The 27,083-nt window shown below is 41.1% G+C and overlaps 1 protein-coding gene across 1 annotated transcript in view; it reads right to left on the minus strand.

The window, feature by feature from the left end:
• Nucleotides 1–11,204: 11,204 nt before the first annotated feature.
• CDKAL1 (CDK5 regulatory subunit associated protein 1 like 1) overlaps nucleotides 11,205–27,083 on the minus strand; it is a 406,460-nt gene continuing 390,581 nt past the window's right edge. The window contains exon 14 of the mRNA XM_060244150.1: nucleotides 11,205–11,743. Coding sequence (XP_060100133.1) covers nucleotides 11,552–11,743 — 192 coding nt within the window. The 3' untranslated portion in view covers nucleotides 11,205–11,551. The remainder of the gene's footprint in view (nucleotides 11,744–27,083) is intronic.

Raw genomic sequence — 27,083 nt, forward strand, 5'->3', positions numbered from 1 at the left:
AACAATAAAATGCACCAATCTCGGAAAGCAGATCAGCTCCTATGACCACTGACAGTATCTGCAAATAATTCTCAGCTGGGGGGCAAATTTAAATGGGAAAAGACAGTCATGGAGATATCATGGCCCTCAAAACATTAGGACCTTATAGATTAAAACCAGCAGTTTGAATTGTGCCCAGAAGAAGCAGAGATAGTGTGGGTAAAATATGCTCGTAGTGTTAGTTTTTATTAATTTTATGTGATGTTTTAACCTATAAGGATGCATAACATTCTCTGATTGTAATTTGAATATGTTGTTACCTGCCCTGAGCCCATTCTTGGGGAGGGCGAGCTATAAGTTGAAAATAATAAATAAATAAGCATGGCAGGTCCCTGTTATCATCCTGGTCTAAATGTTCTGAATCAATTAAAGTTTCCAAAGACATAACTGTTGTTGAAATGCTGACCTTGTAGAAGCAGGTCCAGATAAATTGGAAATCAAGAGGAGGATGAACTAGTATTAAGCTAGCACTGATTACCAAGGGATCTGTGCATGTGCATGCATGATTTCATAGGGGCGTGGACTGTATACTAGAATTCAACTTGCCAAAGATCTCTGTTTTAATGTGCAAGGGGAAAAAGAACATGCCGTGTTGGTTGGAAGCAGATGAGAAATGCCTGATGAACTCCCAGAAGCTTGAGAAGTGGTTGAATTCTTTCAATTATTAGGGTGGGACTTCAGAGTTTCGGCTACACTTTACTAGTACAATAGATACTGCTATTGTAACTGTTGTAGCAAAAGTACGCAGATCAGCTAAATTTGCCTGGGTACAGAATTTGTTTACTTTTCAACAAACAAAAGAAACATCCCTGATTACTGTCTCCAGAGCCAACACAGAGTGCTACCCGAATATTTTCTGCTCAGAGGATCTTGATCCTGCAGAGATATGCAAAGGAGGAATGGCACAAATACATATGCTAATCCTTGCAGACTCTTCCTAAGAAGATCTCCTATGCCTTCCATTCTATATATTATGCATATGAGAACCAAGAATTTTGTGATAAACCATAGAGGTGAAAAGGCCAGATCTATCCCTTTCCTTCACAAAACCTACTAGTTATCTCTCTAGTATATTTTTATTCCCTCTTTCTCCAAGAAACGGCATATGTTTTTTATCCCCACTGCAGTGCTGTGAGGTAGATTAAGCAGAGAACCTGTGACTGGCCTTCAGGTCACCACCCAGCAAGCTTCATGGCAGAAAGGGGATTTGAATCCAAGACAAACTCCTACACTGGCTCTGTGTAAGTGAAGGATCTTTTTGGAGCACCCATTCTCACATATAAGAAAACATCCACAAGTGAAATGGCATGAAATGTTTCTCTGTGCTCAGCTCTTCAGTCTTTAACTGAAAGATGGGAAACTCTTTGGCCAAGTACAGAATTGGATTCCAGTAATATCTGATAAAATCCTCATGTCTAAAGAACCAATAATGGAAAAGTGTGCAGTTCCCCACATAACCTTTAGAATCGAGCCGTGAACATGAAACTGATAATGGAAAAGCTGAAATACTGTGGAATTAGGTCACACTGAGGCCCTACGTCTTTGGAGACTAGCATAGAATGTCATGAGGAAATGAGATGGCCCTCTCTAATTCTTTGAGATGCCATTCAAAGGCCAACGAAAATGTAGCATTGCACTCTTTTGGTCCATGAGGAATTCTCACAAACAGGCTCATGTTGTGGCACAGCAGCAAGACAAAGAGAAAGCAGAGCCTTTAGTGTGTTGTAAGGGTCAAGTGTCTTTTCTAAAATGGATGAAGATGGAAAAATGTTGCCAAATGTTTTTTGTACAGCAATGCATTCAAGATGAACCCCCCAAAAGCATTTTTAGGAAACATGGCCAGAAAACTGTTTTTCTATTTTTTTTCCCTTGAATACATCCAGTACAATATCAAAAGTAGCAGAATCCCCCAGATGCTTTAATTCTTTGGGAGGGTGCAAAACAATCAGGCTATAAGACTACCAAAGCTAGGGGTCAGATTTACCTTAGAGAAATGTTTGGTATTTTCACAGATTTCGACTCTAGCAGCTAAGCCAAAATCCATGTCCCAGTTTGCACCTCTAAGAGAGTCAAATGCAGAGCAGGGGAGCTGCTCAGAAACACAAGAAATGCATAGGAGCAAATGCTGTGAACATTAGCTGATCATGTATGTACTAATTTTCATTCTTTCCAAGAAAACAACAAGAAACCATTTTAATAAGCCAAGCAAATGTCCCAGCTTAGCCACTTTCTTCACCTTTTTGGATTCTGGTCCACGGAGTTTAAAAGATATGCCTATGAATTAAAATGCATAATCTTCCTAAACTTAAAGGACAAAGCCTTCATATTGGCTTCCGGCTGAAGCTCTAATATTCCTTCTACATTGGCTAATGTGCTTGCTGGTTTGCTCCCGAGTCCAATTCAAGATGTGGTTATGACCTTTAAAGCCCTCGATGAACTAAGAAGCATATTTACAGGACTGACTCTTCCCATATATCTCTTCCCCATGTCCCAGCTGCAGGGCCCTCAAGCTGCCACCTATTGGTGGCTCCTCCATTTAGGGTAGGTAACATAAGGCAGTCACCCTCCTACACACTTAAGGTAGCTCAGTTGGCCACATCCAGAGCCCATGCCTTCTCCACTGTTGCTCCCACTCTGTGGAATGGACTTGTAAGCCACCTTGAGCCATGAGGAAAGGTAGGATATATTTAAATAAATGTCTAAACCTGAATTGACTAATCATTATATGAGTTAATAGGTCTTTGTTCTTTACACACAGCTGAACACTGGTTACCGTTATATTCTACAGGACCCTGGTCTTAGATCACCTCAAGCATTGTGGAATTCATAGAAAGGGATTTTACTGTCTCCCCCTTACCACTCTAGCCCTCTGAAACCCTCACCCCATCTCACCCAAAACTGTTCTGAAGGCTATCCGGTTGTTGATTTAGAGTTGCCAAGTCTAACTCAGAAAAGTATCTGGTGACTTTAAGGGTGGAACCAGAAGACTTTCAAATTTCCTAAAATAAATAAAGAAAAATCCAGCAGTGCACTTTCCTTGAATACAGTCTTCATTTCCTCACCCCCAGCAGCTGCACATCCTCTCCCTCTCTCACTCACAAAATAAACAGTTTGTGATCCCACACTTTTGTGATCTTACTGGGGCAATTTACTCATGGAGTTGTTGAATGCAACCATCTACTGTATATTCAACCAAGTTCTTCAGACTAACACAGAGAAACCGAAGGTTGTAGTTTACTCTTTACTCTCTATTTTACTGTGCAAATGACTTCTGAAAAGAATGTAAAACAAACAGACGGTCTGGGCTGCTTTCTTTCTCATAGCATCACAGCTCATTGGGAGCAGCTATGTTGTTCTGCTGGCTCACCCTTCCCCTATTCAGCCTGACTCCTCCAGATTTAAAGGCACACACACCTTTCAAAAAGCAAAGTTCCCAAACTTCTGCTAGTTTTCCAATGTGGAAAGGCACATGTTGGTTGTTGGGGTGGGGCTTCCCCCTGCTGGCCAACTGACTGGGGAAGGAGCCTGCAAAACCAAGGGATCCCCTGCTGGGACCTGGAGATTGGCAAGCCTGTAGTTAATTCCTGGTTGACATCTCCTGTTGTGCTTAGCTCCCATCTCTCACCCTTCCCCTCATGCTAAAGCTTAGAACTGTTTGACTTCCATGATTTCATGCCCAAAGGAGTTTACAATTAGTGAAAGTTTCATGTGACCTTTACGGCTCTTATAGAGCCACTAGTGGTTCCTTGTTTTGTGCAATCTACTGACAACAACTGCTGACAACTGATCTTTCACTGTTTGCAAGGAGCTTCTTTAAATGTTATTCTGCCTGCATGACAGCCATTTTTGCATCACACTGTTTTGCATTCATGGGAGTTGAAGAAGTGTGTAAAAAGCTTCCTTTTCCATCGGATTAGCCTTGCTGGATTGTGACAAAAACACACAAGGCCAGGGCTTGCAATTTTAACATCATTTTCAAAGGGCTGGTGTGAAATCCTGTTTGGGAGAAGTCAATCTTAACCATCTGCGTTTTATCAAGGAATATATATGTATCACCTTGTATTTTTGTTGTGCTTTGGGACCACATAGGTTTTGCTACCATAGCAAAGGATATACCTCTAAATGAGTTTATGAGAACAAATGGTGGCTGTGGTGCTTGTAGACAGGAATTTATTAACAATATTCTCTTCAGGTTGTAATTTTTCCCCCTCAATAAAATAAGCCTTTATGCGCCACCGTCAGCTTCCCACCGCAATATATTATGCTAGCAGGGATAAAAATTCCACACCAAAAATGAAATCCAGAGGAGGCAGCAACAGAACGTCACAGCAGGTGCTGTCTGGTCTCTCTGTGCTGCCAATGTATTTTCTCTCATGTGATGCAACAACAAAGTGCATTTTTATATTAGCACTTGTGGGAAAGGGGGGTTGGAATCACAGCCAGAACTAGCATGGTAACTACCAAGGTTTATGGAAATTCCAGGTGTCAGCAGCAGCTTACTGTGACAAAGGAGAAGACAATCAATAAAACGTAGAGGCCATTAGATTTTGTTTTTTTGTAGAGCATACCTGTATTCTTGTCCTATTTGGTTCCTGTGCATAAAGTGTAGGCTTTTTCAGTGGCTAGGGCTAAGTATATAAACTGATCCAGAAAACCTGGATGTTCAAAAGTAGATTGCCACTCAACACTTGCAGAAGTGTGACTATTAAAGGGACGAAAGAAATGTTTTGTTGTGCATATATGCAGCTTCCCCAAAGGTATAAGACACAAGTCAACAAGCAAGCTGAAGAAGCACTTCACCCACATGCTTAACCTTGAGTATTATGCACAGGCTTAAACAGGGTAGCTATTTAATTAAGAATGTGCTCACATCTCCTCCTGTGGTTTAGTAAGCATATGAGCCATGTGAACGTTAGAAAACTAGGATCTTTCTGCCTGCAAAGCAGATGCCTTACCCACTGAGCCACAGCCCCTTCCTGCCTGCCTTGTATGGTTTAAAACCAGAATGATGACTCTAAAAAGTTACAGATATGAGATGATATTAACCAGGGGTGGAATTCTAGCAGGAGGGCCTTTGCATATTAGGCCACACACCCCTGATGTAGCCAATCCTCCAAGAGCTTACAAAAAAGAGCTTTGTAAGCTCTTGGAGGAGTAGCTACATCAGAGGTATGTGGCCTAATATGCAAAGTAGCTCCTGCTAGAATTCCACCCCTGATATTAACTCTCCCACTTCCAATAGGTTGAATTTCGAACTAACTCCTCTCCCCACAGCATTGCCTTTGGAAGGTTGTTCAAGTAACAATTTCCAAGACCACCAGGCTTAGACAAGCCTTAACCTGGATAGCCCAGGCAAGTCTGATCTTGTCAGATCTCAGAAGTTGACTCTGGCAAGTACCTGGATGGGAGACTTCCTTTGAATACCAGAGGCAGGAGGCAGAGGCAGGCTTTATATAGCCACTTCTCTGAATATTCACCAGGCCCCCAGAAGGGTTCAGTCACCAGAGGTTGCAATGACTTCCAAGTGCACATGTACACACACACAGGCATGCATACACCCCCACCCCCTAAAAATAAAATAAAGGCTTGGACAGAAGACATAGAAAGAATACCAAAGTTTTGGGGGCTATCAAGAAAGATTAATTTAACATGTCCGATATGGCAATGGCAGACTAACCTTTATCCGGAATGTCTCTGGTGGTGCTACTGCCCTGGAGGCCCATTTGTGGCCTGCAGCCAGCTGAATCAGCAATTGTCATTATTGCTGTGACTTGGGTCTATGTGAGCTGCCTCTGTGCTGCTGCTGCTTGGCTTAAATTGCACCAGGGCTGTTTTCATAGCCCAATCTGCCTCTGGTGGAAAGTGAGACCGTTTTCGCACACAGCTCACCTCGCAGTCACAATCCTGTTCCCTCCGCAGCATCTGGTCGCATTTCCCACCATCTGCGCCGATGTTACAGGAAGTGCCGCAGCTTTTGCGTAGCAAACGTAAACCGCTAAAACCCAGTTTACGTTTGCTACACAAAAGCTGTGGTACTTCCTGTAACTCTGGCGCAGATGGTGGGAAATCCGACAGATGCTGCGGAGGGACTATGAGGTAAGCTGTGTGCGAAAACGGTCTGAGCTTTTCAGGATTCCACTGAAGAGTTGTCATTTTAACGCAATTGTGAGCAAAAATTCTTTGTGAGCTACTGGCATTAAAGTTGTGAGCAAACGATATGGCTACTACAAAAATCAGTTTGCTCTGGGCCATCCTTCATGAGCTAAGACAAGAATGTGTGAGCCAGAGGCTAAAAAACGTTGCGCTAGCTCACACTAACTCTGCTTATAGGGAACACTGGTGATGATGCATGCGTTTTGTTCTCTGACAGCATGATGGGAAGAAACACAAGGGACAGGGACTCATACACACATGGGCTCCTCCAAATGCAAAGGCTGGATATCTGGGTTTGTTTTTTTTAAATCTCACCCTTCCTCCAAACAGTTCAGGACAGCATACATAGTTCTTCCTTCCCTAGTTTATCTTAACAGCCCTGTGAGTTAGGTTAGGATGCAAAAGAGAGATCAGCCTGGTGTTACCCAACAAATGTCATGGCAAAGTGCAGAGCTGAACCTGGCTCTTGGAGATCCTAGAAGTTGGAAGGGATCTTAGGGTCATCTAGTCCAACCCCCTGCACAATGCAGGAAACTCACAAACACCTCCCCCTAAATTCACAGGATCTTCATTGCTGTCAGATGGCCATCTAGCCTCTGTTTGAAAACCTCCAAGGAAGGAGAGCCCACCACCTCCCGAGGAAGCCTGTTCCATCCTAGTTCAACACTCTAATCACTATACTATACTGTGCTGAGGCATTTTCCAAGCCTGTCAAAAACAAACAAACAGACTGAATAATACTTCCACCCTGACCTTGATAGTTCAGGCAAGTCTGAACTCATCACATCTCAGAAGCTAAACAGGGCTGACCCTAGCAAGTATTTGGGTGGGAGACCTCCATGGAATAGAAGGAGCTTGGAGGACAGGGGCAGACTTTATCCAGCCACTTCTCCAAACATCCTCCAGCCCCCAGTAGCAGTTGGTCACCAGAAGTCACCATGACTTCCAGGCATGCACGCACACACATACAAAAAATACTGCCCCTCCAAAAAACCTGCCAATACCAATGTTTTTTTGCAACATGCCACATAGCCATGGAGCATATACAGCACTGTCAGTGAGAGAAGCACAGGTACCTGACATCCACTGGGACCGGACAGCCAACTCTCCCCAGCCCCCAGAGCAGTTCTCTTTCATTTCTATGTGAGTCTATCACATTTCTATGGAAGCTGACATATCTAAGTTATTAACCACTAGCACACGTCCTGTCTGACTTCTAAGTAGAAAAAGACTGTGTAACCCATAGACATCATGTTCTCTCACAATCTAAGGTTTTATGGGTAATTGAAGGTAACCAGACCCTTGAACACCCTTATTGCAAAGAACATATCTGGAAGATTTCTAAGGCTGTACTGTAGCTGTCAGAATCCAGCTGTCTAATAACACCACTCTATGGTCTGACCCACATCATCCCTGCAGGAAACTTTTACACAGCCCAACCCTGAAAATTTTACAAGATGTGAACCTGCAGGGAGCACAGCAGAAGCCGGGAAACCAAATTAGCACACAGTGCTACTCCACACTTGGGCAGGTCACCAAGAATGCATCCAATTAGGTCCTCTTGTTTAGTCTGTTTACATCCGCTCTTTATCAATTGATCTCAATACAACAAGACCAAGTAGATAACTAGGACCCAAAATGCCAATTCACATATTCCGTGCGACTGCTGTATTTCCACACAACCCTGGACTTGCACTCGCTTCTGGTCCCACAAAAGACATAGCATGTGATCTGCTCTTTTTTTGACCGTTCATTATAATGACCAGAGCTTTTGCTTAACTAAAAAACTAATGGATACATTTCAGTTGTCGGTGCTAGATCTTTTCAGAAACGAAGCTACAGTAATCACGAAGAAGTTCCTTTGCCAATGGAAACATCGCAAAATAATTTACAACTACTCTAATTGACACTTTTGCCAGGTTTTCTCCCCTTCTTCTTTTGCCAGTTGATTGGATTCTTAAGGAATTATTTCCAATTATTTTACTTTCCAGTGCAGATGGCTTTGGTGAAGACAAATGCACCAGAGTCAAAGGGTGTTAGAGGTCAGCTAGCCCAACTCCCCGCTCAGTGCAAGAACACGCAACTACAGCGTCTCTGACAGATGGCCTGTTCAGTCTCTGCTTAAAAGATCTCCAGAGTCCACCTCCTTCCAAGACAGCCTGTTCTACTGCTGAACAGCTCTCGCTTTTGGGAAGTTTCTCCTATTATTCAGCCAAAATTTACTTCCCTGCAATTTCTGTCTATTAATTCTAGTCCTGCCCTTCAGAGCAAGTGAAAATAAGTCTGTTCCATCTTCTGCATGACAGCCCTTCATATAGCTGGAGACACCTATCAAATCTCCCTTTAAAATGGGAAATCAAGGTGACAAAAGGTGGAAACATGGCACATTTCCCAGTAAATAATACCTATTATTTCCACATCTAACATCATCTTATTTCTTGCATTTTTATTCCATGCACTTCAGAACATGCAGTTCCAGTTTAGACCACGTAGGAGTATTTGCCGCTTGAACAAAGAATCACCTGGGCTCCAGTATAATTTCTCTGGGCCTGGCACACATTCTAAATGTGCCTGCACTCCTGATTCCATCCCATCATTCCCATTTAAGAACCATGAAAGAAAAATTCTGTTCTGAAACATAAACAGAGGCTGTGTCATGCTAATGGGATTACAACCCAGGTTACCTCCCCAAATCCTAGTTTCCAACCTGCCATGATGTTGGGTCATGATGTCAGCTCACACAGACTGAATGCATACTTCTGTTTTTACCATTTCTCCTTCACACAGTATCTGAAGTGGGTAAAATGCCACGCTAGAGAATCCTGTATTCCCCAGCATAATGTGCAACATGGTCTTTGTGACACCTTGAATTTACACACATTGTGATAAGCTATTTTTAAGAGCATTCCATCTACAAAAGTTTTTTTTTTTAATATATATGTATATATATGTATGCACAGCATATTAAGAAACATTCTGTGTGTGGGCAGGCCAGGCTGCTCTTCCACACGTATTCAAATATACTGGAAATCTGGAGCTCTTTAAAGTTGTCAGCCCTGTATACAGGACATGAGGAATTCTATTTTCACTCATACCATGGTGAGAGATTAGCAGCTTGAAATCACTTTGACAGTTTGTTACTCTATTGCATACTGCAGGGAATTTTAATTCCAACCTGTGAAATTGTAATTGCTTCTCAAGAAGAACACAGGAATTCTGGGTAATGGCTACAACCAACCTCGGTATCAGAGTTGCCAGTTGCTGCCACTTTAAATATTACTTGCTGTTATTCAAAAATCACTCCAGCTTTCCATATGGGAAGTGGAACTAGGGAGTGAGACTAAATTAACAGGAGATGTCAGATGTTCAGAAATCTGTAGGCAGAAATGTGACAGGGGTGCTGGAGCTCCCCTCATTTCTCCTTCACACGCACGCAAATTATTATGTATATTACATGGTCTATATAAAATGGTACTCCTTTAACACACAATAAGAAACTAATTATCCGGCTTCCTTAAATGTATACATATGTAGTAACTGATTCAATCATCGTTTAACAACAGAGTAAGAACAGGGTTGCCATAAATTGTCTGTGACTTGACAGCTAAACAAAAAAAAAATCTATGTTTTATGTTTCTTAGAGAAAATTCTTGGCAATTTTTTTTCTTCCTGGAAGTGACTTTCTGTTCACTTTGTAGAAGATATTCATGTATCCCAATTCTCAGACTTGTGGATAATTCAGAATGTAAGCCACCAATATGGATGTTAAGAAATGATTACATTTGCTACTGTGTTATTAAAATGACATTTTTCTCATATTTGTGCTTGTGAACTTTGCAATCACACACACTAAATAATGCACTTCAATCCACTTTTCAACCTAATTTTACTGTATGGACTGGTAAAACCCAGTTGGAAATTGCATTGGAAGTGCATTGTTTAGTGTGTGTTATTGCAGTCTGTGTCTCTTTTGGTTATTTTGTTCTGGGCCATGCACTTAGTTTAACCTTTGGTGTTGCAAACCTTGGACTGCATTGCGGATCTGGACTCCTGTTTGGTCTGCTACTGATTTTGTATATGGAGATGTTCTTATTAAAGAAGGGATCCGGTGTGACTGCAGATAGGCCACTCTGAATCAATATATTTTTGAAGAATCCCAATCAAATAGGGTTCCTCTGTAGGCCAAGAGGATATTTAAACTCCTTGGCCATCAGCAGCTCCAAGAGACAGGAGGCACTCTTGTGCTGAAAACTGCTTGAAGCATTCTGATGGTTGCAAATTACCCAAGAGAGTCTTCTGCTTCAATCAAGAATGCTCTCTTCATTGTCTTGGGAACGACATCATATGGGGCAAACATGATTTAAGCAAGTCCTTGCTCAAAAATTATAATCCACATATGTGGATTGATAGTGCACTGGTCCCGCAGGATGCAAGCAGGAAAAGGAAAATAGTGATACATTTCTATTTTGCTCTATCTCTTTTGAGCCTCCATATAATTCATATATTCAATTTTGAGCCTACTTATAATTCTCCATATAATTCATATAATTAAGCAACCCCGTGGTGAAGAGCGGTAAAGCTGCAGTACTGCTGTCCGAACTCTCTGCTCACGACCTGAGTTCGATCCCAGCAGAAGCTGGGTTCAGGTAGCTGGCTCACTCAGTCTTCAAGCCTTCTGAGGTTGGTAAAACGAGTACCCAGCTTGCTGGGGGGAAAGTGAAGATGACTGGGGAAGGCAATGGCAAACCACCCCATAAAAAGTCTGCCGTGAAAACATCGTGATGCGACGCCAGAATCGAAAATGACTGGTGCTTGCACAGGGGACTACCTTTACCTTTTTATAATTCACAGAATGAGTTCTATAGTTGATTCGTTTAGAGGCTGAAATTTTCCGGTCTCTAAGGAAGTGCATGATAAAGTAGCCATGTGGTAACATAAACAATAATCACAGTTTTGTAGTCTGATGGCACCGAATATTTCAAGGTAATATTGAAATGGCAAGATTTAAGGTGTATAAGGAAAAAAGATGTTTAATAAGGCTTCAAATGCTCATAAATGCAAGGGTATCATCAATTACTTGTGGTAAGACAATACTTAACTTAATTTGCTAAAAAGGCTCACCTATGGTTTCTTAGCAACTAGGAAAATAGCCACCTTTTTAAAAAATGTGGCATGGAAGTCTTTAGTGTGCACTGATACCTTGATCTTGAAAAAATAATTATAGAATTTAAATTGATATAGGAGCACCTCACTAGGCAATGCCTTAGAGCACAAATTATTGTCCATTTCTTTCCCACAGCAGTTTTCAGTCAGCAATTTGCATCTCTTGACAAGATCGTCCTTTAGTTCAGCCTTCCACTTAGACACCTCCATAGTAAAAGGCAATAAGAACTGCCAGAAGAGCCATGCTTAGCGACAGCATCTTCAGTACATTTTCTCCTTGTTGCCACGGCAACCGCATTGCCACCCTGTGGCTCAATGGTACTTTTTGCTTCCCAGTAGATGGACAGGTTTTTGATTCTGAGCCGTTCTCCAGTGCGTGTCTGAACTCCTGTGGAGAGATGCAGAAATTAAACTGAGAGTAGATGCAAAGCGCTTTTGACAGGAATCAAGCACAAAGGACATTCGTCTTGGACTTTAAACAAGGGACTCATCCTTAGAGTACATTAAGGAATTAAATAAAATTGTGCAAAAGATGTTGCCAAATCACCCTTCACAATGAAATGAACTGCCAAAGCAATAAAGCTGTGAACATCATCACAGGTTTAAAACCTCATTGGTTATGACAGAGTTTGCATGCATTCATTTCTGATCTAGGCTTTTGGATGTCTCTGTGTCCCCTTAAAGGCAAGCCTGCTGGTCTGTGATAGAGAACACTGCTGTTCTACCCTTTATACATTACCACTAAGTCTGATAATTGTTTCTGTTCCACATTATGTCAGCTCAGCAGTGCAACATCATCCATACTGTTCTTTTCCCTTCTCACTCAGGAGGCAGCTGCACTAGAACATTCACCATACTGATCCTGCTCAGAGCCATTTTGTGCATGCAGGGAAAACATATAACTATAGGAAAAGGCATATGGAACTGTTTCATCATCTCTACATATGGAAAGCTATGGCTGATTGCAGTTTCCGGCACCTGAAACAGATGTGAATGCAAATCTCACAAACAACTATTAACACGCAAGCAGCAGCACTTTTCACTCTGCCCGTGTACCAACCTAATTTTTTTTTAGCAGGAGAATCCAAGTATTTCCAGAATCCTTTTAACAGGGATACAAATATGTATTTTCACAGGTGCCATGTACACTTTTGGAAGAAATATGGTAAAAGCATGCATTTTCTGTGCCTACCAGTGATTATTAGGAGCCCTGTGGTGCAGAGTGGTAAAGTTGCAGTACTGCAGTCTGAGCTCTTTGCTCATGACCTGAGTTCGATCCCCCCAAGCACATGAGTCACAAATCATGATTTGCTAAGAAGTCCCTTAGTCCTTACTTCCATGGATATAAATGCTCCTGTATTGTATTTGATATCTGCTAGTTTCGGATTTTGACTGCCAAGGTGCTATACCTGCCCATTGGCCCTCTAGCCCCTTATCTGCCTATATACCTCTTGGTCATCCTTGTGATCAACCTTGTTCTAAAAAAGCTCATCTTATACCACACAAATCTCATCTAGATTTTTCTCTAATACCTCTCATGGTGATTCCATTCAACGCCAGCTCCAGAGCTTTTACATTCTCCTACTATCTATGGCCGGGTATTGACACCTCTTCAGATATGATGGTATTTGTATTCTTCTTCCTATCGCTCTTCCTTTACTTATCATCATAATCTCTCTTCTTTTTTTCATTTCATCTTCCTAAATCAATTGTCAGCCTTATATAACCGTGTCGCAGGCCACAGGCCACTTCCAGACTCAGCTGCACCACTAGAAGTGGATCACTGGGAAAAGGAAGTGATGCCAGTGGAAAGAAAAGGCACAATATCTAAATTGCCAGAACATGAAAGGCCCTAACTTGAAGTTATTCAGGGCAACTGGGTCTCAGTAGAGAAGCCAAGCAGATCTCTAGAATAGAAAAATCCTGAGCTGACCATAATCCTGAAATGAGAGATGAACTTTCCAAAGAATGAGGTGGGTTCAACAGGACTTGACTTAGCGTCATGACGACATGCAGTTGTTGGCAAACAGGTCCTTCAGAAGAGTCATACAAGTGTGAGGCGACATTTGAAGTTACTTCCAACCATGAACTCCCAAAGGAGGCAACGATCAGCAGAGACTTCATAATGCATATGATGTTGTGAGCTGCCAGATGCTTGTCATGGGTAGGAGCTTGTCCTTTGAGGCCCAACAAAGGGTTAAGGGACACAAAACTGGGTCACAGTAATCAAAAACGGAAGAAACGTCCACTCCTCAGTGTCTCATCTTCACTGCACACCTTTAGCATAACAACCAGTGCACTGGAGTTGCATGATGAGATTTCGAAGTGCAGTCTCAGAAGAATGGCAGATCTTGGTCTGCATTGGCAGTTTTATGCTAATAAGAAAACACCCTAACAAAAGCCAGAAGTAGCAAAGCATGATTGCTTTTTTTCTTTTGTATGGGCAGTGACAGATTAGCCTCCTTGGTATCAAGACCGACCAAAACCGAAGAAGCAGGCATGCGTTTTTGCTGCTCTTTGTCACTGTACACAGGAGGTAAAAGCAACGGAGTAATACATGTGCCGTTGTAAGAGGGAAGGAAAAAACAAGCAAATATTGAAAACAGAATGGCACAGGGTAGGGCCCACCTTGAAAGTTTTGCATCCTACACAGATGGTTGTGTTGTCTGTATTGCTGGCCACCTTTGGTAAGTGATGGCAGCTGGAAGAAGGGCGAGGGGACTTGTGTAGCCCATGTCCCAGTACCAACAATGATTTAGATATGATGGTATTCAGAAATGTGGAATGCCCTCCCAGAGGCCATAAGGGCCCTGCGGGATCTTTCTCAATTCCACAGGGCCTGCAAAACTGAATTATTTCAACAGGTCTTTAGCACCTAATCGGGAGAGGACTGTCACCCTACACTGCTGAGGAGTTACAATCATTATAGGATCACTATCAGAAAAGAAAGATCCCACCTATATCGGAGTTGTACAGCGTTTTAAAATGTTTTAAATGTAATTGTATTTTATTGGTTTTAAATTATAATTATAGATGTTGACCTGACTGTTAGCCGCCCTGAGTCTGCTCGCGGAGAGGGCGGGATAGAAATCTAAACAAACAAATATTCTTTATTCTCACTGTTCCTCCTACCACCTCTCCTAACACTGAGAGGTTAGGAGGAGAAAGGATATCAGTGAAGAGTTTTTGTGTGTTTTTATGCCAAAGGTGGTATTGATGTGCACTGCTTGAATGAACTACAGGTGCTAGAAACTTGAGACCTATGGAAACATTACCCACAAAAACTGCAGAAAAGGAGGGGGAAGCACGATGAAGCCCTGGAACCTCAAGGAACTGACAATAATATCCATCGCTCAAAAGAAATTGTTAGATTCCACTGCAAAACATTGGCTATTTCCTTGTAGTGACAGGCAGAGTAATTAAAATCTATTGCCTAATGGATCTAAAAATTAATAACTTGTTACAACTATTTCATTCCTGGAGTCAAACCTAATTAACCTTTATATGGAGAAATAAACTGGAAACCACAGAGTACCAATTATTAAACATTTTACTAATTTGCAACAAAAGCCCCCTCATAATAGACTTCATTTTGCAGACTGATTAAACTTGGAAGAAAAGCTTGCACAGAACTGTATTCACTTGGGGCATCTCATTATTTCCCTATTAGAATTTTTTTTCCTCCCCAGCCCACTATCAATTTACAATACACTCTAGATTTGGTGAATAAATTTTGTTACCTAAGTGGTAAAATAAAAAATAAAAATCACAATTACTTCGTAAATTGGACTTAGTCTAATTTGACTAGTGTTAGCTAAAGTATACCAAGTGCATGATTTATTCTGCTCTCCTTCCAAGGAACCAAGGGCAGCACAGATGGTTCTCCTCTCCTCCATTTAGTTCTCACAACTACCCTGCAAGGCAGCTTAGAGTGAGAAAAATGTATGGCCCAAGGCTGTCTGAGAAGAAGAAGAGATGCAGATTTATACCCCGCCCTTCTCTCTGAATCAAAGACTCAGAGAGGTTTCCAATCTCCTATATCTTCTACCTCCCATATCATGGCAAGTGGGGATTTGAATCTGGGTCTCCCTGGCCCTAGCCCAACCATTCAAACCACACTGTGTTTAATAATTAGCAATATGAGAGGGACCAAAGGAAGTTTATAGCAGAGACCCTGAGGCAATAATTCTGATTCCTTTCTTTAGTGGAGAAACAGCAGTGAGTTAGTGTACACACTTAGTATAAAGGAACCTTATTTTAGCTTCTTTCACAGCACCACTGTGTCCCTAAATAGGCCCTCCTCCTACAATCATACGCATCTTTTCCAGAGCCCTTCAAAATTTTTGATCTGCTTCTTTAGTTTTAAAGCGCATCAGAGCACCACTTGACTGAGCTGGGTAGTTATTTCTCTAGCTATCATCTATAAGATTAACACTGCTAGTAAAGGATACACTAGCTCATTGAACCATACAGGACCGGATCTACATATTTTTTGAGGGGGGGGATTAAAAAATTGCTCCCCTTTATGGGCCATAATATCTTATGGTCCCATAGAATACAATGGACTCCATACCCAATTTGGCGCCTCCCCCCTCCGCCAACGCCCAGGGCAAGCACCCCCCTCTGCCCCCCTAGATCTGGCCCTGGAACCACATATGCACAAACCCTGCGGGTGGCAGATCTGTCATAACTGCAACCAGAAATTGCTGCTCAATAGCAAACTCTGGACATGGTACAGGGCTGGCATCAAGCATCAAGCAAGGCACTGTTAGGTAGCTGCCAAGGCTCCACAGCTTTGGAAGGGTCCTCCATTGTGAAGCAGCAGCGATTGCAGCTTGCCTCTTTGGGCATGGCAGTGGCATCGTGTTCCCCTTGCCATAACATTGGGCCAGCCCACCCCCTTTCTGTCCTTGGCAACACGTCCCCGGTACAGCAGGAGCCACCACTTCCCTCCTCGGTCAGAGAGTAGATGCTGCATGCTTCTGTCAACTGTTTGTTGCCCTGCCTGAGAGAGAAGCAGTGGCAGAAGCAGCAGGTGCCAATCAGAGCAAGAGGGCAGGCGAGCAAGTGGCCGCTGCTGATTCTAGTGATGGCAACTCTCCTGCCTAAAGAGGTAACTGAGAAACAGTAACACATAGATCCAGCAGCTGTACACTTACCTGCCCTCCCTCTCTGTGTCACAACCATGCCTGGTCAGCATCATTTTGTTGATGGCTCCCAAAACATGGAGCCATCACTGAAAACCTGTGATCCGCAAAGTTAAACACAGCCATACATCAGGGTCTCACCCAATGCTCCCTCTAAGCTGCGGAGTCTTGTGAGCAAAAATTCTGACTTTCTGAGCTACTGGCATTAAAGTTGTGAGCTACTGCATACATTAATTTGCTGGGGTCATTTTTCCTAAGCTAAGACAAAAATGTGTGAGCTGGAGGCTAAAAAACTGTAAGCTAGCTCACTCAGTTTAGAGGGAAGACTGGTCTGACCAGTTCTGGACAATGTCCATGTTTTGCAGACCTAGGGAGTTAGCAAGAAACCAGGAGTTTCTTTTAAAGAGTCAAATGGGCAACTATATTCAGCTGATGGGCTGTGTTTAGCTTGCTGGGTCACAGAAGATAGAGACCTGCCCCTGGATGAATATGTCCTTGATTGTCAGGTGTCCAGTATAACTGAATATCAAAGATCGTCTAGGAAACTAGGTCAAAGGTGAGAACCCAATAATTTTGCTATGGGAATGGAAGGATGCATTCAAACAATTATAGTAGAAGAATTCAAAGCAGTTTGATGCCCAGATAACAAAGTTCTAATGAATTTTCAGCTCTGCAGAATCTCTTCAGGAGGAAATATTTCTTAATCTAAGGACTCAACTGCATGATATGGTTGGCCATGACTCATACTGACAACCTACACATACAGGCCCAGAATGGGGCGAAAAGTGACCCTGGCTGTGAAGCAAGATGGGGGAGGGAAGGCTTGAGCCCCTCTTTTCCAACACTGTAGTGTTTGGGTAAGTTCCTCACAGCTGCTATGTTGCTGCAGGGAGGGCACCCAAATATATTGCCCTGTTTGGCTCAAAGTAGATGCTAAAAGGCTGTCTTTTCTATGCATTCACATTAAGAAAAGTTATTCAACTTTCGTGAAACATCTGTCATTTTCTCACTATAACTATTTCTTGGTGAGTCTTGGCTAGGGTGGGAGTTCCAGAGTGAGTGGAACAACATTTTGAATCTTTCATTTGTGATGCTAATAAATTTATGCTCATCTTTGCTACTGGAATTACTGTCCTTGGAAAATATCCATGGCACTTTAATAGCTCTGGGATGTATTACACAGTTCCATTTTCAATGAAAGTATGTACTTCGGGTATAAAAACCATTGGAACAGATCTGATTTTTGATACTGATGCCAAGGGCATTAAAACAAAGCAAGAAGCTATTTATTTTAAGCCAGTTGTAGCTGCTCTGCTAGCTAGAAGGTGTAGAACAAATATATATCAAAACCATCCAAATTATGCTTTCAAAAATACATCCTAAAATGCTGTTATATTCTTCTTCTTCTTTTTTTTAAAGTTAGAATTAGGATTAGTTCTCATAACTAACAGGGATTTCCCCCTCAAGGGACATCTCAGATTGACACGAAATCCTTGAAATGTCATGAAGCAGTTTTTCAATAATGATGGAATTTTAATAATTAATTTATCTCTCTTTCTCTTTGTGGCAATGTGGTATGAAATATGCACATTTTTGCTATGAAAGAAGCCACTGAAAACAGACAGCTTTCTTCAGTTTAATGGGTTCATTGTTCAAACAGATTAAGAGAGAGGAGGCAAAAGGATGTACATAAGACTAAAATGAGAGACTGTTAATCCAAACTGGGAAATGGATGGCATTTTTGGAAATCCCCAAAGTTCAATGTAGAAACCACCAACCACAGGACAAACATGGAACGTATCAATGGAACCAATCTTTTAACTTGTTTTGGCAGCAGCCAAAAACATCAGGCTCGGCTAATAAGGTATCCATATGCATTATTAAAACTGCCAGTGTTTGATCAAATGCATTGCAGTTTATCTTGTGACTAATTCTGCCTGTTAATTTTTTTTATGTGCTTATTTAGCTTCCTGATGCTCCTCCATATTTGATGCATCAGAATTAAATGGTAACTTCCGCTTCCTGTTCTTCCATTTTTTGATGCATCAGAATTAAGTGTAAAATTATAAGCGCAATCTACCATCAAAATTTGAGATTCTGAATCTGTTAATCAGATCCCAACATTTTGTGAGATCTTGCTTTATGTCAGCATATAAAGGCACCCTGAACCAGTAATAGTTAAAACGTGTTGATTGGCCTTCAAGATATTAATTCCAAAGGGTAGCTATGTTTACTGTCTTGCACTACAAACAAACAAAAGTCTTGAGGCACCTGTATCTTAACGACTAACAAAATTTTACTTCTACATAAGTCTAAGCCCATTAGTGGTTGGTTTTTGGGTGCCAAAGAATCCTTTTTATTTTGGCTTCATGATTGTTACCTGTGAAGACAGAGTGTGTTAAGCAGGTGAGAAAGCAACTGAAGTATCAAGTATAGTGTCTATGGAATGGATTGGTTTTGCAGTGGAGATCCTTGCATCCAGCATCATATGCATAGCTTACCGCTATGCATTAAGATCTCTGAGTGGCCAGTCACTATAGACACATTTTCTTTCCGAAGGTTTTAGGGCTGTGAAGAAAGGTCTGCTAATAGCAATGAAGAGCTTGACAGGACATACTATATTATACTTATGGACATTTTACTCCCCCGCAAATGATAATAGCATTGATAATAGAGAAGGAATAGTTGGGATTTCATTCACAGCTACACTGGTTTTCTGTTTTCGCTTTATAGGGACCACTTGATTTGTAGAGGGCATTTTAGCAGCAGCCAACCTGATAGTGACTTTGGCTTTAAATAAGGAGGCCAGGCATCACAGCAAACAGGAAACACATCTCCAGTTATCATTAACCAGGTGAATGTGTACAATTGCTTTATGTTGACACATCTTCACTCTCTGTTGGGTTTTCCAAGCAGAAGGGTAGCAGACTTTAAAGTTGAGGTTGGACTAGGAAGTCTTCAGCACCTGCCTCTCCCTGCACATTGCTCAAAAGAGCAAGGGTTCTGTAATAGTTTCCTGTAAGCAGTTTAAGACTACTAGGGGGGAACTGAGTATTGTGTGACTACATAAAACTATATTTAATCACTAAGTAGGTATTTTGTGCCAGTCATGTGCAACAAAACATGGCCAAACACTTAGGAGGATATTTACATGTTTAGGAAACTTTCCAGCTATGCGGAAAATATATAAATTAACCATCTGAAAACCAGCAAAAATATTGCACAGAATGTCCTGATGAATGCTAACCACAGAGACATGGAATACTGAAAATAGAGTTAGTTAAAAAGGGGAAATGGGGTGGGGGTAGAAGACGTTGGTCTGCTGAAGCCTGAGAACATATAGTAACTTGGAAATGTTAGGTAAGGTAAATTTATTTTATTTTTTGGGTATACTTGTGTGTTTCCACTTGTTTCCCCTTCCACTGGGATTCCTTGCAGGCCCTAAGAGAAGGGAGTATTATCAATAGGTGGTGAGATCAGATTTCACACTGAGTGACTCATTACATCTCATTACAGCAGCTGGTACACCAGGACACTGAACCAAAAGCAGAAGCTTGGGAAACTGTACTGAAGCAGCTAACATCAACAAATATAACACAGCACTTTTACAAACTCATGTTCCAAAATATCATGTGGGTTATCATTAGTCCTTAGGATTCTTGAAATATGTGTTTTGTGCAATGAACTCTTGATTTTCATTAAGTAAATGATACACACACACAGAGGGCTTTTTTTGTAGAAAAAGCTCAGCAGGACCTCATTTGCATATTAGGCCATACCCCCTGGCACCAAGCCAGCCGGAACTGCATTCCTGTGCGTTCCTGCTCAAAAAAAGCCCTACACACATGCACACACACTCCTAATCCTTACATAGGGTAACTATTCTTAAATCTGATACAGCCCCTGCTTATGGCCCATCTTTCAAAGCTTGGTCTTTCAAAGAGAGTTTTTTCAGTGGCAATACCATGATTATGGAACAACTTCCCCATAGAGGTGTGCCTGGCCACCTCATTTTCAGTCTTTAGGAAGCAACTGATGATGGTTTTATTTAGGACAGTGTTTGGTTAAGTTTAGTAACAGTCCTGAACAGTAATTTTAAATTTCGGTTTTATGTTTTAAATGTATTTTATCCAATGTGTTTTATCTATGTTGTACGCCACTTTGAGCTCCATAATGAAGAAAAGCACCTAATAAATGTTTTAAATAAAAACTGATAAACAAAATACGATGTGTCTCAAGTATGACTGTTAGTGTCCATTGGGGGGTGGCAGCAGGGGTGAAGGAGAGGAATTCAGCACTTAGATGAAACTAACAACTACCCTATTTCCAAGACATTTTTTGTAAAAAAAAAAAAAAAAGCCCAGCAGGAACTCATTTGCTTATTAGGTCAAACGCCCTGACATCACCATTGTTTCACACAGGGCTTTTTTTTACAGAAAAAGCCCAGCAGGAACTCATGTGAACATCAGAACACATCCGCTGATGCCAAACCAGCCGGAAATGTGTTCCTGCTCAAAAAAAGCCATGCCTATTTCCAAAGGTAATTCTTTGCTGTAAAACTTGACCACTATCACCAAGTCCATCCCAGCAAGGCTGAATTAGTCCATTTCCCTTGCTTAAGATAGTTCTAAAACTGCTCCCCTTTGTGTAGTTCCCCTAACATGTGGGGTTGTGTGTCTACTTCTCCAGCTAGTGTTAGTGCTGCTATCAGACCTGGGATCTGACCATCAGATCAGCCAGGTGTGAGTCCAGTCATAGATCACACTGGCTCTCAATGAGTTCAGCATAAGGTTACTTATATCAAACTGTCACGGGTCCATTGTCTGCTGGTGCCTCCAAGTGTTTTGGTGCCAGCTAGCATACAACTGAACACCTGAGGGAGTAACTTGAGAATATATATTTTTTTAATTTCATGCTTAGTCAAGTTTAAAAGCCGTTAACAAGAACTCTCTCACTGGAAACATCAAGTTCCGGGTTTTCGGGCAGGGGTGGGAAGGTTTCTTCAACTTAACCTGCACTTGGATAATCTCACAGAAGTGATCTTTTTTGCATGAAACAAAGAGCTATGCTTTCAGCATTCCTACAACAATAACTATCAAACAACTTGTAAAATCATAGAATCATTAATTTTTCAAATGTGGATAAGTTATAGTTCTTTTAGAGTACATGTTGTGGTTCTTTTAGAACACTCTGCACACATCCTATGAGGACAGTATGCTATTTAAAGGTCTAATCCTCACTTGTCACAGAGAGGAACATAAAATGTTAATATAAATTACATATTTGTCCGTTAGTCCGTTAGGGCCAATTTGCCTCCAGTTCGAAGGGGCATAGTTGTTGGTATACACTGGAAAAGCACTGTCTAGCACAGGCCTAGACATGTCCTGTCAAGTACAGACTTGTTTTGCCCAACAATAGATGTGTGTAACCCTAGAGCCATGCAAAAGCAGGACTTGGGCCACATGTCAGTGAAACATGCAAGTTACTTATAACAACACAGTCAAGTTGCTTGTAAATGTTCTTCATTTTGGAGTTTGGAGATTGGAATCTCAGCTGTCTTGTCATGGCCTTTCTGCATCCATTCTATCAGTCTAAAGCCAACATTCTGATTAGTTGCTTTCTCTACAGTTCTGCTATTTGAGCTTTGTCAATATATCTAAATTGTTCAATTATGTACTTCTGATATGTGGAGTTTCTACTTTGCCTTATCTGTCCTATTGTAGCTCTCCCCATGTTAAAGCCCTGGCATTCTCAGCCAAAATACAAATTCTTGGGAAAATAAGTAGTTAGCGGTCAGGACCTGGCAGAATAATTTACTTAATATTCTGAATTAATTTATATTCATATTGGGATTCCTCCTCTCAGTTGGATCCATCTTGGCCTATTGGGGGGGGGGGCTCCTTTATTTATTTTATTGATTTTATAACCTGCTTTCCCCAAAGAGCAGGCTCAGAGTGGTAACATCAATTTTTAAAACATGCAACATTCTAAACCATTAAGAAACACGATACAACACCATACATACACTAAAGATTATTAGATACAATAATCTATTAGATTATTAGATTACAATAATTTTACAATAATAATTATAACTATAATAAATACAGTAAGATCCATAAATTACACCCAGTATACAGCCAAAAGATAGCATAACATCCTATGGCAATATGGGCCAACATCACTAAGTGTTTCAGAATCTACCTTACTCTTGAAAATTCTTGCTGAATCAATGCAGAAAATGAAATCTACATTAGTTGTTTATAATATTGATAATATTCATATTGATTAAGAGAGACCCTGAAGAAGTGACTTCTGCACCCTATCCTAATAGATCGTGTGGTTCTTCCAAGCCATGGGACTTCCTCTTTTGCTTCACTATGAACTGAGGCGAACTGACTTACCCAAGGTGAGGAGAGAATTCTGAATTGTAGCAGCTGGAGTCTCTCTCTGTGTGCCTCTCGGTTGGGGCTGGCCATTGTTACATGTATTTCTAGCTCCCAACCCTAACCACTCAGGCACAGAACTGGCGGAACTGTGAGCACACGGATTCCCACTTTGGCTTTCCCAAAGTCTCAAACCCATCATTACTAGCTCCTATCAACTTTTTTTTAACTAAAAAAAAATGCATTCAGTTTTTACTTTACAAGAGAAAACAGTAGTAGAAAAAGAGGAAGTAGGAAGGATTAGTAGTAGAAGGGAAATAGAGGAGGTGGTAGAAGAGAACACAGAAGAAAATGGAAGAGGGGAAGGTGCCCCACAAGTTTCTTATCGGTCCTTGCTTGTACCACCAAATAAAAGCTAGCCAATGGGGGCACTTTGCCATCTCATGCCCTGCTTTGAAAGCTTTTATTTGGTTGCTACTGGAAGCAAAAGCTGGGTTAGATGGACTTTGATCTGATCCTGTAAGAAAACTCTGGTCTAAGCAGTTTTATCCACAGGGAGTTACTATTTTCCTTCCGCTTCCCAGGTTATAACCTGTGGTTTGGAAATGAATGCCCACAAAACCTTGCCACTGAATGCTGCCACTAGACTCTATGGCAAGGGTGTCAAACATGTGGACTGAAGGCAGATCAGGCCCCCAGAAGGCTCCTATCAGGCCCGCGAGCAACCCACTGTCATATGCCTCCTTCTGCATCACAACTTGCTTTTACATGGTTGCTAAATCACTCAGAAGATACAGAGCAAGCCTCTGTTTTCTCCATTGTCTGACCAGCACATGAAGCAACTTATGTACAAAAGCTTGCAATGCCAGCCATTTCACGTTTTCTCCAGGTCTCAGGTTCAAAGCACTGACCATGAGATTTCTGTAATGAATGTCAATAAATCAAAAGTAGGTTTGCAACTTACAAACACACACCTGAACAGCATACTTATGATTGCTACAGTACAGACATTGTCTCCAGATTTTGATGTAATAATTCAGAGCAAGAGGTGTCAGTGCTAGTCTTTTAAGCATGTTTTATTTTAAGTTAAAAAATCTTTAATTGTGTTTGCCTGTGTCCCTTATAAAGTTTATATCTTCGCTATCTGGCATTACATTTTATGACACACATGTCCTGGCCCAACAAGGTCTCATTTATGTCTGATCTGGCCCTCATAATAAATGAGTTCGACATCCTTGCTCTATGGTGTTCAGTCACATCTGAAAAAGCTGAGAATACAAAACAATATTATGAGAGAAAAAGACATCAACAGCTTCTTCCCATTTCTTCCTAGAATCTTTCAATCCTGCTGAGACTTCAAATCATACATTAGGTTTGAGCTAAAGAATTTTCAGCAATATTTTAAACATCTGTGCAGTTTCTTTTTACAAAATTTGAAATATTTTGAATCTATGTGCATATGTATGTTTCCAACAAGACTCTGAATATGTATGTTTTCTTCTAGAAATATTTTCTCACACCACAAAACAGAATTTTTGACTGAACATCCAAACCCTAAACTCTTGAGGTTTAAAGACTACCTCAATGAAGTGAAAAGTTGCATTTCCAACTCTTCCCTGTCTCACTTACGAGAGATGAACGAGCTCTCAGTAACACAGCTTATCAATATGTAGCAGCCAGTCAGCCAGCCAACAAGAGGTGCGGCATAATTATCTTTGCAAGAATGCTTTCCAAGACTAACGCATCACTAAAACTGACGAAAGTAATTCCTCCTTCCCTGCAGGTTAATTACATTAAATGGATTTAAAATGTTTATAAGGGAAGCAATCGGTTTGTATCATGTATATAATCATCTCAGAGGTTCTAAGTAATATATAATTTCTTAGCAAATAGGAGAAGCAGGATTAGTGCGGGCCTTTCATAACTATAGCAAGGATTCTGAGAGCTAGGTCCCTCTATCTGGTTTGGTGTAGTGGTTAAGTGTGCGGACTCTTATCTGGGAGAACCGGGTATGATTCCCCACTCCTCCACTTGCACCTGCTAGCATGGCCTTGGGTCAGCCATAGCTCTGGCAGAGGTTGTCCTTGAAAGGGCAGCTGCTGTGAGAGCCCTCTCCAGCCCCACCCACCTCACAGGGTGACTGTTGTGGGGGAGGAAGGTAAAGGAGATTGTGAGCTGCTCTGAGACTCTTCGGAGTGGAGGGCGGGATATAAATCCAATATCATCATCATCATCATCATCATCATCATCATCATCATCATCATCATCATAATCATCATCATCATCTTCTTCTTCTTCTTCTTCTTCTTTCTATGTCTATCCCCAAGTAGTCTTAGAAAAGTTAATGCCAAGACCAGCTATCATGTGTCCAATAAAAGAAAAATTGTGAGAAATAATCAGAGAGGTATTAAAAATGACAACCATAGGTGACAGACATAGAAACTCACACTACAAATATCTTGTGACCAGGGTTGGTTCAAGTTCTTAGTTATTTTTCATGCGTTTCTCAGTTGGAAAAGGTACTATAATAGTAGTTTATCAAGGTGATCCCCTGAGGAAACAGAAGTACAATTTCTTCCTCTGAAGGAATTGTGGCTTATATAATCTATGTTTACAGGGTTCTCAGAATGAATTCTTTCTTATGCAGACCTGCATGTTAAAACATTTCTGGCAAGAAATTTACTCACAGCAAGATAAGCTCTGGAAAGAATGGCCAATGCAAAGTTGCTACTGGGGAACTTTGGGCCAAAGGAATTTTCTTCCTATCACCAAGTTAATGTAATCCTTTGTTGGCTCTTCTTTCAAAAATGCAGTTTCTGAGCTGATTCAAACATGCAGGAAAACCATGTGTCAGAGTGCCCCTTGGGCTGTACTATAATAAGAACTCAAATGGGTGCCCTTATAACTGAATGTAACCTCATTTAAAATCAGTGCCTACCCACAATCAGCTAGAAGGTAAGAGATAAAAATTTCAGTGTAGTATTTCCCCTAAGGTGTTAGCATCTCATTTGTGGGGATTTATTTTGTGTGAAGGCACTGATACATAACCCCCCACATATGGTTTGGGAGGCAGTATAGTACTAAAAAAACCCTGTACCATGCATTTTTTCTACTTTTGGGCCATCTGTTGCCTCACACCAGGGGCCAGATTTTATTTATTCATTTAAGAGATTTATAGATTTCTAAGGACCTTTTATGAGGCACCTAACACATGAAAAAACAAACAACAAAAGCAAAAGAATAAAAAACAGCAATATAAACTGCCATGAAGCATAAACAGCACAATAAATAACATATCATTCCAGAAGTTATAGGCAATGGTCATTACACAGTGATGATGATGATGATGATGATGATAAAGATTATTGTGGTAATTACACAGTCAGTCTAGGATCTGAAATACCCAGATCCAAATCCTCACTCTAGCATGGAAGCAGCATGGAAGCCTGCTAGGTGATCTGGGGCCAGTTATGCACTCTGAATTAAACTACCTTGCAGAGGGAAGGGAACGATGTAAAGCACCTTGGGTCCCCAGCTTTCTCCTGGTAAGCTGCCCAACTCCCAAATATTCCTTTATCCTCTGTTGTAACCTTTTGTTTCCTGAGTTACCCTATGGGCCAAAAACGGCATAAATGGCCTTATATGCATATAATATAGAAATAGCATAAACGGCCTCATATGTATATAATATAAAATAGTATAATTAGCTTTAGAGCTAGTAATCTGAGTCTGATCCTGGCTACAGACTGGACTGCAACTTAGACTCCCAACACACTGGATCCTTCCTTCTTCCATCCTCATTTCTACACAGACCAGGATAAGTAAATCTTTGCTCCTCATCTTGATCTAGTCCTCTTTATTTTCCAAACTCACAAGGCACTATATAGAAAGTTGGTATTTTGCTTCTGTCTGCTATTTTGGCCTCACATCTGGTTGTTGTGATTATATTGTTAGTTTGGATAAAGGATGTACTACTACTTCGTGCTTTGATTTAGTATTTTTTTAAAGATGCCATTATTGTTCCAAACCCCTCAATAAACTCCATAATTCTTTTTTAAAAACCCTTCTATTTTCTGCCATCCTCTTCCTGTTGAAACTCACTACTCACAGCCACCTCTTTAGGTAAAAGACTCCAGCTTGTCACTCCCTGCACAACCCTGCAAGCTAATTCGCCATGTCAGCGTAAATGCATGCT

The sequence above is a fragment of the Heteronotia binoei genome, chromosome 7, assembly GCF_032191835.1.
Source record: "Heteronotia binoei isolate CCM8104 ecotype False Entrance Well chromosome 7, APGP_CSIRO_Hbin_v1, whole genome shotgun sequence".
In the NCBI taxonomy this organism is placed as follows: Eukaryota; Metazoa; Chordata; class Lepidosauria; order Squamata; family Gekkonidae; genus Heteronotia; species Heteronotia binoei.